The 13,765-nt window shown below is 39.1% G+C and overlaps 1 protein-coding gene across 3 annotated transcripts in view; it reads left to right on the forward strand.

Annotated features, from left to right (window-relative positions):
• lrrk1 (leucine-rich repeat kinase 1) overlaps positions 1-13,765 on the forward strand; it is a 164,577-nt gene that overhangs the window by 128,695 nt on the left and 22,117 nt on the right. For all 3 annotated transcript variants that reach the window (XM_044345163.1, XM_044343906.1, XM_044344439.1), the window contains 4 exons: positions 209-381; positions 1,591-1,794; positions 1,899-2,038; positions 2,126-2,263. In XM_044345163.1, coding sequence (XP_044201098.1) covers positions 209-381; positions 1,591-1,794; positions 1,899-2,038; positions 2,126-2,263 — 655 coding nt within the window. The remainder of the gene's footprint in view (positions 1-208; positions 382-1,590; positions 1,795-1,898; positions 2,039-2,125; positions 2,264-13,765) is intronic.

Below are 13,765 nucleotides of genomic sequence, written 5' to 3' on the forward strand. Positions count from 1 at the left end.
TTTCCCCCTGCTTCCATTCCTGTGCTAAGCTAGGCTAAACATGTCCGGGATCTATTGTGTGCTGGACCCACAGACATGAAATTGACTGAATCTCCTCACCTGACTCTGGGTTACCCAAAATGTCTGTTCCAGGTTTGGGACTTAATGATAAACAAGAGCCTGTGTGTGTGTGTGTGTGTCTGTGTGCGTGTGCACGTGTGTGTGTTAGGCTCTTTTTGGAGAGGACACAGCTGAAGTACTCTGAGGAAGAGAGTAACATCCTTGGCCAGGGTGGCAGTGGGACTATCATCTACCGAGCCCGATACTGTGACCAGCCGGTGGCTGTCAAATGCTTCCACTTCAAAAAGTGTCAACAGCAGACCATCATCAGCAGTGGCACAGGTACACAAGCATGTTCTTCTTTTTAATTACAGTACATGTCTGGTTTGAAGGGTTTTGATATTTTGGAAGCTGTTCATGGACAACATTTTTTGTCAACACTAATGCAATCCAGATTTTTTTGACTTTTTAAGATGAGCTCCTGAGACAGCATTTAGATCAACTGCACACTAAAAGCCAGTATTACACAATCACTACAAGTATTAATACTACTTGCATGGAAAATTCATGTCACAATCAAAACCATTCATTCAGTAATTAAAGACAAAAGGCTAAATGATTATCATATAATATATATTTTTCATTTAATTATGACACTAAATGCATACATAATTTATTTGTTTGATTTGATTTGATTTAGGAATTTAAAATATTTCATACTTGTTACTCTGACTTGGTCAGACTTGTGTCAAGCTAGATACAGATTGATACACTACAACTTCCTTCCTCACACCCCGGAAGTTCCAGAAATCTATAATTTATGAAATTAAAATATGAAAAAGTATTTAAAAATGGCTTTATGTGTTGTCAAATATAGAACAATTACTTGGAAGTCGGATTCCCCTCTGTCCCCCATTGAAATGAACATCTGTGTCCCTTTTGAAAAGATCTCCTATAGACTATAAAATGCATATAACTCCTTCTTAAAGATTTGGCAGCCTTATTTGTATTACATAGACATGTAACCTATACTGGTGGTGGAATTAAAAAATTAAAAACTATCTTTATCTAACTGTTCTTTGCAGTGTCTCTCCTTCTTGTGTATGCAACCCTGTTCCAGTGACAGGGAATTATTGTATTGTACAGTCAGGTGCACTGCGATGGCTTTTTAGGTCACCTACTGTAAACAGACAGAGCCATCATTCATGCTATTAGTTACACCTTTGCTTCTCCTGACATGACTGTCAATGGACCTTTTTTACTACATTTGCATTTTTGACATTAAATGCAACTACAATTTGAAATTTTACTGAACTGTCAACTTGATTTCACCTCTCCATCATTTCCCATGTCATATTTACACAGAGACACATGAGCCACCACAGTTGTGGATAGCAAAAGGAAGACACAGATGGAGTAGAGAATATAGACTTGAGAAGCTCAATATGAGCTCCTGGAGCATCCCTTGTGGGCACAGACCTAGGCTCTGCTTATCCCATTTGACAGTAAGTTTTAACCATGGTGCACTCGTTCCTCTTTTCTTTGCCTCAGACACCATGGTGAAACACCTGCAGTCAGCTGATGCTTGTCGAAGCTTCTCTGAATTTCGCCAGGAGGCCAGTATGTTGCACTCTCTGCAGCATCCCTGCATTGTCTCCCTGGTAGGCATCAGCATCCATCCACTCTGCTTCGCCCTGCAGTTAGCCCCCCTGGGCAGCCTCAACACTGTGCTGGAGGAGAAGCATAAAGGCAAAGGCATGTATTAGGATCTTCTTCATGTGATATCCCACTTGAGGTTGGTGTCGAACCCTGTATTTCTGTGTGTTCATAGAACATGAAGCTATGCTTTGTCTTTGCAGGCTCCAGGTACATGCCCCTTGGTCACATGTTAACATTCAGAGTAGCTTATCAAATAGCAGCAGGGCTGGCATACCTTCACAGAAAGAGCATCATCTTCTGTGACCTCAAATCTGACAACATCCTGGTGTGGTCTCTGGAGGTCTGTATGTGAATTTCCACAAAGCCATGACACCAGGCAGACTTACTGTTTTAATCATAAATAGTAATTCAGCTTGCCTCATTGCAGGTTAAGGATCCAGTCAACATTAAACTGTCTGATTATGGCATTTCACGACAATCCTTCCATGAGGGCGCATTGGGGGTTGAGGGCACACCGGGTTACCAGGCTCCTGAGATCCGACCAGGCATCGTATATGATGAGAAGGTACTGTGCGCAGAATAAAACTCAGGAGACTCGGCAACCACACATTTCTCCATTCTCTATTTCTCTGTTTAGCATCTGCAGGTTACGCTAACCCATTATTGCTAACTTTGGAGCTAACCCTCTTCATTTTCCAGCAGTTGGGGGAACAACAGACGTGACTTTTCTTGGTCTTGACAAGCTGCAGCATTTATTAATTGACATACTGTGCACTGTACTATACATGTACTGCCAGATTGACAACTTACTATTAATCTATTCCTCTGCTCTGCTCGCATTCACCATGACTTTCCTGCCGCTGGCTTTCTCACGTAACCTCTCATGCTATGTGTGCAAAATACACACTGCCCTTTTCCTTAAAAGGAGGTACACTATCAACAGTTTCCCAGGCAACGACACAGAGGTTAACTCACGTTTAGGAACAGCACTGCACAGAGGCTCCCAAACACTATTGATTTCCAAATGAATGGATATTTGACGTTATTATTGGCATTGAAAAAAACATTTTTTTGGCCTGGCAAGGGTTCTTGTTGGCCTCGTGGCCCAGGCCTGTATAATTATAGGGGAAACACTGCATTTAGAACGTGATCAAATCAGCATGACAGCACACCTAGCCAAGCTCAAACTAAAAATATTACTCCACTATTCATTAGAACTATACACCGTGATGTTGCGCTAACGATCACTTCTGGGTAGACAACTGGCAGTTGATTTGAGTTATCTGATGTTCCTGCTGTGCTTATTTTAAGTAATATGTTGCTTTGCTAGCGTTGTTGGTTTGTTTTGTGTTGTGGGGATTAGCAGTAAAACCCAGAGCGGACTTTTGAGTTGTCTTTCTTTTATGTTTGTGAAATTGGATTGAACTGAACTGATTTGGGGTCGTAGTGAAAACAAAACAGATCCTTTTTCCAAGTGGATTGAACTCTGAAACTGTGAGACGAGTTACACACACACACACGCACACTGAAAAACCCAAACCCTTCTCCACTCTTTATCATTACCTGGCACCCCCATACACAACAAGACTTGACCATTTTCCCGTCAGGTGAGAGTATATCTCAGCTCCCACTCTGGCATCCTCCATCAGCTGTGGTGGTGAGACAGTGACACAGAGCTACTAGCTTAAAAATGTCTGTGAAGTAGTAGTAGCTACGGACGTAGTAGTTAAATCTGTCCATGGAAAAATAATTTTTTTCAGCAGATATCTTTGTTACAAGATTGAGCTTCCAAAGCAGATTTGTGTTTATATGTGTGGTATTTATTCAGTTTGGGAAATCCCACAATCTCTTGAAAGCATTAGCTCAATTTGGCTACCTGACTCAACAGGGATTAGAAATCATCTCTGTTGCTCGGTTGTTACTAGGGGTCAGCCTACTTGCTGGAGTAGTAAACTGGTTTCATTACATAGGAGTCTACTGACCCGAGTGATTGTTTTCCAGGTATTAGTCATACCCCATGTATTTCCATGGAAACAGATATAACACTAGCAAAAAAAAATAGCTCAATATTACACTCAAGGGTGTGCTTTATCATCATCGTTGGCATGACAGTGATGCGCCTCATTCCTGACCACATCACTAAAGTGCAATATTGCTTAATTATAGTGTTACAGCAGCCTGGTCAAAGAAATCACAAAACAAAAAAGATAAGGATATACAATGAGGAAGGTAAATGGCTGGATTTATTTAGCACTTTTATTCCAAACTTAATTAATGAAAAACATCTTTTTTTTAAATAATCAACAAGAGTAAAATTACCAGACCCATGTTCTTACTATAATAGTGCCACTATACATTCAAGCAAATATGTAATAATGTGTCCTGTACAGCAAGGTGCTGGACTGAGTTTTCATAGATTGAGATAGAGTTAACCATATGTGGAATATGTAAGGCTGAGGAATATTCAGACCTGCAGTGACTGAGCTAAGCTATACTGCTTATTGTTGGCCAGTATTAAAGATTACATCGATACAAGGTTTCTGCTTTAATGTCAATGTTTGATGTCAATGATGGTCTGAAAATACCAATGTAATGGTGGCTATTTGGGAACTAGTGTCTTATATATAATAATATATATATAATATATATAATACACAGGGAGATGTATGTTACAATACAGAGATATGAAGTAGCATATTAATACAGAGTCAATATTGAGATGCAGGACGCTGTTACTTACTTACTTAGTTTTTTATTGACTGTATTATTGACTATTGTTTAATATCAGAATATAATAAATGAATTAATGAATCCCTGTTCTTTCCTCTAACACCATGATCAGAATAAAACATGTATATACCATTTGTACACATAAAATGTCATACCATAATAGGCAGATTGCCGTGAAATTTACTCAACACATTCATGCTTCCCAGCTGATGAACCTTTTTGCACTTTGGATGCTGCATTAGTTTTCCTCGTACAGTTTGAATTCACATATTTCTATGTGGCTTTGAACAAATGCCCCTGCCAAATGAATGTAATATAATTATAAATAATATCAAAATCATTGTGTTTCTTTATATGTTATTATATATTATATATCTTATTATATATATACATGACCCAGATGAGACCGTGGTTGAGATGGTGGACATCCTGTTTGATATTAGTGACAAAATATTAATGATGGCCCTCTCCTCCATGAGACATTTTATTTAGTTTATGTTCATGCCTCTCATGGTCTGCATTCCAAACTGAAGGAAGGATTTTCTCAAAACAAACTCGAGAGGGGTTTTTTCCCAAAGGAATGTCTGTTATGGCCACCATATCTTAAGGTCTTAATAGAGGCACTTGTTCTTAAAGTGGGACACATGTTGAACAAATAATAGGAGGAGATCACCTAAGTGCTTAAAGTTGTTTGATCCACTAACTGCAGTATACTGTATTGCACAGTATGGGGGAGTCCCATACTGCAGTAGAAATTCATCTGGACTCTGATCTGCTGACCTGTGGTTTTCTGTTTGGGTGGAAAGTGTTAGGAGTGAAAGAGTTGCACATGCCTTAATGTTTATTTTATATGTCGCTGCAGATGATTTACAGTTAGCGGGATGATTGTTTTGACTGGCTACTTCCTCCCTGTAGCATGTTGCCTTACTGTCTGATTAGTGCCATATGTTTGCTTTAATGGGAAAGGAGGAAGGAAAGCATGCAGGTTTTACCATAGCTGCACTAGTGACTACCTTTGCATCCGCACAAAAACTGATTGCAATCTAGGACTTAGTATCATTGAAATTTTTCAATACCTTTTTCAATACCTTACTTTGTAGAATATAAACATGTATTTCTACAAAACACTTTTTTTATCTAACAAAGAAGCGTGTTCTCAAATGTTAAAAGTTGTCTAAATGCAAGCAGCAATAAAAGTTTTCATTTATAAAATAGCCTAAAATCGGCAAGATTTGATAAAAATCAGGAAATATCTAATCAAAGAAAAATCTGAAAAGACATTTGATGCTAGCATCGGTTGGTTCTTGACAAACACATTCCAGTCTGTACCATAAAAGTGCCAAGGTTCGATATCAGAACCTAGCATGGATAAGGGCTAGGACTTGGTCTGCAACTGCAGCTAAGAATTACTCTTACTCATTATTGATTAATCTTTGATATTCAGAGATATCTCATCATATCACCTCCTTACATTGGAGAGGAGGGAACCAGAGTTAGACATCTTCAATAATTGTTAAATAACCTAAATGATGAGTCAATTTATAAAATTGTTGTTGTTTAACTTTTTTTTAGTTGACTAAATCGGTTAATCGACTGATCATTGCATCAGTTAATGTAACATACTCAGAGCATAACTAGCTTTACAGACTATTTTAACTGCACAAGTGCTACAAGTACAAGGTGGTAGGTCTTGAGCCCACAAGCGCTTTTGCAGCACAAAGTGCAAAAGGACTAGATGAAGGTGAATATTGATCAGAGGATAATGTGACTTGCTTTGCTGTGCTTCATTTGCATGAACCTCCCACCTGTTTGTTCCTCTCCTCCAACCTATGCACAGTTTTCACCAAAATTCCACACAGATGGGCAATTTCGTGCTTAGGAAAACACCAAATATTTGTAATGCTGCTTGCGCTGGTTGTTGTGCCTCCACAAAAATGTACTTACTGACTTAATTACTGACTGACTTACCTTCTTGCTTAAGATCTTACTTACTTACTTGTTTACTTGCTTACTGTCTTACTTGCTTACTTACTGGCTTACTTCCTTACTTACTTGTTTACTGGCTTACTTGTTTACTGGGTGCATCCCAAGTGTCCTAAATTTCATCCACGTTTCCGTCACTTGCGTCCTTCCTTGCATCTTAGTCTCTCCCACTGTGGATGCACAGAGAGACACAAGGAAACCAAGATAGGAGAGAGGAAATGAGGAAATTTGTTATTAGAGACATGAGACGTCCTTTCCTCTGAAGCATCACGTGAAGCAAGGTCCGTTTCTGATGATGCCGGCAGCTGATCACAGCTGATCAGCTATCAGTCAGTTTTAACAGCTGATCAGCTGTCAGTTGGCTTTAACAGCTGTAGAGACTTTTGAGTTTGTGTCTGCACACATTTACACTGTGCTAATACTAGTAAAGGTGCGGTTATCATTGACAGAGCAGCAGTGTTTTCTCTCCTGTTTAACAAACACCTACACATGAATTAAAAACTTGCATTCTGTATTGATACTGTGTACTGTGTCCTGCTCAAAGGCACATGAACCATTTCTACTGGCAGAATGTGTTCATATTATTTATTATTTTTTTTAGTCTGATATTCTGATTGTGATTTCATTATTTAGTAACCCGGAATAAGAGTGTCTTTTGAACAATGAAAATAGTTTATTAGGCTAAATGTTTAAGGGACAATTGAAATGATGTAACTCATATCAAACCCAACACTCAGGAATTTTCATCCTCACATGTGACTGGATGGATATGACAACAAATGATGTAAAATATAAATGTGTTTAAAATGTGTTTCTTGCTGACAGACAGACTCTCCCTGACTTTAATTTGATCCGTAATAACAGTTAATGGAGGAAATAACAGATCATGAAAAGAAAAATCTTTCTAATTAATGAAGAAAGTTGTTTATGGTTCTTATGTTGATCACACCAACAATTAGTACAGAATTTTAACTAGATGATGAATCAAAAAACACATATAATACTCGGGAGTGATACACTTGAGTCTAATCTGTAATCTGCCTCCACTCCGGTATGAAACTGCATTGTGACATTGTGATGTATCAGATCAGTCCGATCAGTTGCAGTGTCCAATCAATAACTGACATCCAATAAGGGGGCATGTTGGCCCGTAAAAGACTTCCATGAAGCCTGCTCTCGCTCATAGCTCCTCAGAGATCCCTCCTCGCTCCTCGCACCTTGGAGCAGAAATAAGAGACTCGGGACACTTGTCAAAATGGTGGACCAGAATGACTTCCGGTTCAAGCAAGGAGCGAGGAAATTTAAAATAAGAGACTTGGGATGTACCCATAGTCTTACTTGCCGACTTACTTGCTTACCAGCCCCGGCTATTATAGAGAAACCTTTCAAAGAATAGAGAGAAATCTCTGCAGGCCTTTACCTCTGTTCATCACCCACAGAGTCTGCTGGCCCCAGCCAATCATGCCTTCACCCCTCTCCTGGGCATTAATTTCATTTTTTGATGAGGTTGAACTATTCTATTGAGATGCAGACAAGGGTAAAGAGTAAAGAGAATAAATGATGGTAGTGGAGAGTGGAAAAGGAATTAAGAAAATAATGAAAATAATAAAAATAAATGAAAAGCAGCTTCCTGGCTGTTGACGTGCTTGCCAGCTGCAACTATCTTGGCAAGAAATGGAACATGTGTAAGTATTTGTCAGTTGAGGATCTGGGCAATATACAGTAACACTGCTAGAAAGCTGTTACAACATGGCTTGTTTTATTGTAACTATAATGTAATGAAGTGTAGTCTGTGTAAAAACAGTGTTTGATAACAGATTTTTCCTATTAGATGAAAAGACTTTCTGAGGTTATATTATATAATATAATCTGCACTTCCCTTAATGTGCTACCACGGCTTTACTCTTCAAACCTGGTTTAACTAATATAGGTTAACATAATGTCAACTAGCTAAAATAATCCTGTTAAATATCATCCAGATAACTTGGTTCTTTGAATACAGGAGGGGTTTTAATTTGTTAATGTTGTTGTGAAATAAAGGTAACATGAGAGTCGAAACAACATGTGAATCCTATGATTGGCTGAGTGCATATCACATGATCACTTTTTTACTGCTGCTGCTCAGTAGGGCTTAATTTAAAGCTCAGAAACTAGTTAAAAGTTCTGGATTGTTTCAAGTGAATCTTAATACCATACTCACAAGCTATATGTGTGTTGAAAAAGTCACTGATTGCTGTTATTATTCCTCCTGCCCACTGGCCATGAGTTCCCCTCATAGTGTGACTACACTGTAAAAGATAAGAGAGTCTTCTCAGATTCATCCGGGTATTAGACATATTGATACACACACTTGAGACCTGTTGCAATACAACACAATTGTACCTAGACTCCATAATTTTACCATAATTTGGACCCAGCCCAGGTCTTGGTTAGTAGAAAGGTCTGGTTTTATCAAATACATTTACAGTTTAATGCTGTAATATTTGTTTCACTTTCAGACTGTCAATTTTTCTAAATAGTTTGTGAATAGTGTCTAATCTTGTTAAAAACTTTCTGATCACAGTGACCTTAAAAAGGGGATGATTTTCAAGTCTATATTCATTGGGGTGTTTGTGGTTTCAGTAAATGGTAAATGGACTGTACTTGTATAGCGCCTTTCTAGTCTTCTAACTACTCAAAGCACTTTTTACACTACGAATCACATTCACCCATTCACACACATTCATACGCTGAATGGGTACAGAGGCTACCATGCAAGGTCCCAACCTGCCCATCAGAGGAAATCTAATCATTCACACACATTCACACACTGATGGCACAGCCATTGGGGTTAAGTGTCTTGCCCAAGGACACATCGACATGCGGACTGGAGGAGCCAGGAATCATACCGCCAATCTTCCAATTTGTAGATGCCACCCCATAAGCCGCCCACAGTGGCACTGATATAGCGTCTGTGTTCATGTGTTGGGAGGAAATATGCAACTGGCTCTATTGCCGCCTTGTCAAGGTTTTAGGTACATGAATTTCAGATATGCAATTCAACAAGGATGGATATGCTGTAGTGTCTGTTTTCTTCTGGTGAGGATAAAAGCCGTAGACAAATATAGAGTGAAAAATGTTCTAGACTAGTCAAATTGAGGCCAGTAAGACTCTCTCCTTATATTATTATGCCTTTGTTTTCCATAGCCCCTGTGATGCCATAGCATACCACAGACCTCAAGCATATCTGGAGTCACTACTAAGTGATGTCACCACAGAAGTAGTTGAGTGCTTTTGGCATTGTGTCTCTACAGTTTTTCTGGGAATTCTCACAAGGGCCGAGTCCCCCACTCACTGTCTGTGACCAGTCAGAGACAGGAATCCACTCGGGTATTTTTGTCTTCAGATGAGTTTCAAGGATGAGATGAATGAGCTGCAGAGGATAAGAGGAGGCCAGGATAAGCCAGAGTTGTGTCTGTGGAGTATGTGTCAATCATTGAGAGACATATCTGAGATTGACACACTGAGAATTGCTGGTCCACCTTAAAAGTCAGTCCTCCTTAAGTGAGCCTCATAAAGTTGTTGCTAACTTCTGGGCTAACCCCCTTCAATAGATGAGTATTTTCTTTGACTCGAGGAGCTGCAGCATTTATTAATTGACATACAGCCTGTACTGTACATTTACTGCCAGATTGACAACTTACTGCTAAACTTTTCCTCTGCTCTGCTCACATTCACGTCACATTTCTGCTGCTCGCTCTCTGCACCCGAGCAACTACACACGCACATTTACAGACATACATGCACAGACTTATTCTTTAACGGAGCTACACTACTCTTGTACCTTTCATGTAGATGTCTTTTGAAGAACGAAGAGAGGGAGGATAACTAAAAAAAATCCACAATGACGTAGGGTGTTATTGTGCTCGTACAGTGTGCAAGTGAAAATCATTAGTAGCCCGTTGATATTAATGATCGTCTGAAATTTTAGCAGTGGCGCTCATAATTTTGCAGCGGCAGTGCACTGAATGAATACAGGGGAAACACTGAGATATGACTAGTAATAATAATTGCAATAATAGTAGGAGAAGGTGTCAAGGCAGGAAACCCACAGGACCACTCCACCATCCCCGCAGCTATGCCTCTTGATGTCCACAACCCTGACTCTGGATTTTCCCGTGAGACGGGAAAGCACAAAAACTCTGGGGAAGAAGCCAAGTTAGTAACAAGCATTATGGTACATGAATGCATGCAAATGGAGAGGAGGAGGAGAAGACAGGATCAGTGCATCATGGGAAGTCCCCCGGCAGTCTAGGCGTATAGCAGCATAACTAAGGGCTGGTCTAAAGCGAGCCTGGCTGGCCCTAACCATAAACTTTATCAAAAAGGAAAGTTTTAAGCCTACTCTTACATATAGTGAGGGTGCCTGCACCCCGGATGGAATCTGGAAGATGGTCCCACAAGAGAGGAGCCTGATAGCTGAAGGCTCTGCCTTCCATTCTACTTTTGGAGACTGTAGGAACCACAAGTAAGCATGCATTCTGGGAGCGCAGTGTTCTAGTGGGATAATAGGGTACTATGAGCTCTTTAAGATATGATGGTGCCTGACCATTAAGGGCTTTGTGGGTGAGGAGAAGGATTTTAAATTATATTCTGGATTTTACAGGAAGCCAATGCAGTGAAGCTAAAATGGGAGAAATATGATCTCTCTTCCTAGTTTTTGTCAGTACACATGCAGCTGCATTCTGGAGCAGCTGGAGAGTCTTTAGAGACTTCTTAGGGCAGCCTTATAATAAAGAATTGCAGTAATCCAGCCTAGAAGTAAAAAATGCGTGGACTAGTTTTTCTGCATCTTTTTGAGACAGGATATGCCTGATTTTTGCAATATTACATGAGTGAAAAAAGGCAGTCCTTGGAATTTGTTTTATATGGCAGTTAAAGGACATATCCTGATCAAAGATAACTCCCAGATTCCGTATGGTCGTGCTGGAGGCCAGGGCAATGCCATCTAGGGTAGCTATATCATTAGATAATGTGTTTCTAAGGTGTTTAGGGCCAAGCACAATAACTTCAGTTTTGTCTGAGTTTAGTAGCAGAAAATTGCAGGTCATCCAGGTCTTTATATCCTTAAAGCGTGCTTGGAGTTTAGTTAACTGATTGGTTTCATCTGGCTTCACTGATAAATATAATTGGGTATCTTCTGCATAATGAAAATTTATAGTGTTTCAGAATAATATTACCTAAAGGAAGCATATATAAGGTGAATATTATTGGTCCAAGCACAGAACCTTGTGGAACTCCATGTCTAACTTTTGTGTGCATGAAGGATTCATCGTTTACAGACTGAAATTGATCTGATAAATAGGATTTAAACCAGCTTAATGTAGTTCCTTTTATGCCAATTAAATGTTTTAGTCTCTGTAATAGGATGTGATGATCAATGGTGTCAAATGCAGCACTAAGATCTAACAAGACAAGTAAAGAGAAAAGTCCTTTGTCTGATGCAATTAGGAAATTACTTTTAACTTTCACCAGTGCTGTCTCTGTACTATGATGCACTCTAAATCCTGACTGAAAATCCCCAAATCAACTAATGTTATGTAGAAAGTTACGTAACTGATTGGCTATTGCTTTCTCAAGGATCTTAGAGTAGTAGAGTAGACTTTTTAAGAAAGGGTTTAATTACAGCTACTTTAAAGGACTATGGTATATAGCCTGTTACTAAAGACAGATTGATGATATCTAGTAAAGAGGTGCTAACTAAGGGTAAGACTTCTTTACGCAGCCTAATTGGGATGGAGTCCAAGAGACAGGTTGATGGTTTAAATTAAGAAATTGTTGAAGTTAGTACATGAAGGTCAATTTCTAAGGTTCCTGTGTTTGTAGATAAATCAGTGCCTTTTGAGGGCAGGAGGTGATGAATTTTGTCTTTAATAGTTAGAATTTTATCATTAAAGACGTTCATGAAGTCGTAACTACTGAGAGCTATAGGAACACATGGATCAATAGAATTATGACTCTTTGTCAGCCTGGCCAAAGTGCTGAAAAGGAACCTAGGGCTGTTTTTATTCTCCTCTATTATTAATGAGTAATGCGCGGCTGTGGCATTACAGAGCGCTTTTCTGTATGTTTTAAGACTATCTTGCCAGACTAAGTGAGATGTTTCCAGTTTGGTGGAACACCATGTCCTTTAAAATTTTCACGATGTTTACTTTAATTTGTGGGTTTGGGAGTTATACCATGGAGCTAACCTCTTATGTTTTATTATCTTCCTTTTTAAAGGGATGATGGAGTCGAGTGTCATTCGCAATGAGCCTGTGGCACTATCAACAAGATTATCAATTTAGGAGGGACTAAAATTAGCATAAGAGTCCTCTGTTGTATTGAGACATGACATTGAATTCAGTACTGATGGAATTGCTTCCTTAAATTTAGCTACAGCACTATCAGATAGACATGAAGTGAAGATATCTTTGTCTAATGGTGTATAGTCCAGAGATAGGAATTCAAAATATATTAAGTAATGGTTTGATAAAATTGGATTTTGTGGAAAAACTATTAAATGTTCAATTTTGATGCCATAAGTCAGAACACAGTCTAGGGTATAGTTCATACAGTGAGTGGGTTTATTTACACTCTGAAAGAAGCCAGTTGAGCCTAATAATGAGATAAACACAGTGCTAAGACTATCATTATCAACATCCACATGAATATTTAAGTCACCTACTATAATTACTTTATCTGTACTAAGTACTGTAAAGTTTTCCAGGTTGAGTGTGAAAGACTAAGAACAAGGCTTTCAAATGAAGTATAATTCAATTCAGGTCTAGGGTTGATTATTAGGCTTGAGTTGAAAATGGCTGCAACTCCACCCCCTTGGCTGGTGTCTCGAGCAATTTGAGTATCATTATGACTGGGAGGAGTGGATTCATTTAGGCTAACATATTCTTCATGACACACCCAGGTTTCAGTAAGTCAAAATAAAGCAATATGATAATCTGAGATTAGATCGTTTACTACTACGGCTTTAGGTGAGATCTAATGTTTAAGAGTCCATATTAAGTTCTCCTATTTTGTTGTACTATTGCAGAGGTGTTAATTTTTGTTAGATTTTTATGGATGAATCCTCTTCTGTTTACTTTAGATTTAATTGATTTAAGTGGTCAGGGGACAGACACAGTTTCTATGTGGTTTTGGGTGGGTAACTGCTCTAATGGAAGCACAGAGAAGCATGTAGGACTGCAGCTCGGCCTCCTGGACTCAACTCTGGGTTGTCATGGTTTTTGTTTACTAGAAAAGTCAGCCATATTTACATTTATCCGTAGCCAGCAGTTTTAAATTTGATTCTGTGTCACCCCCTCTGGCCCCAGGAATA

This window comes from Thunnus albacares, chromosome 1 (assembly GCF_914725855.1).
Source record: "Thunnus albacares chromosome 1, fThuAlb1.1, whole genome shotgun sequence".
NCBI classification, from domain to species: Eukaryota; Metazoa; Chordata; class Actinopteri; order Scombriformes; family Scombridae; genus Thunnus; species Thunnus albacares.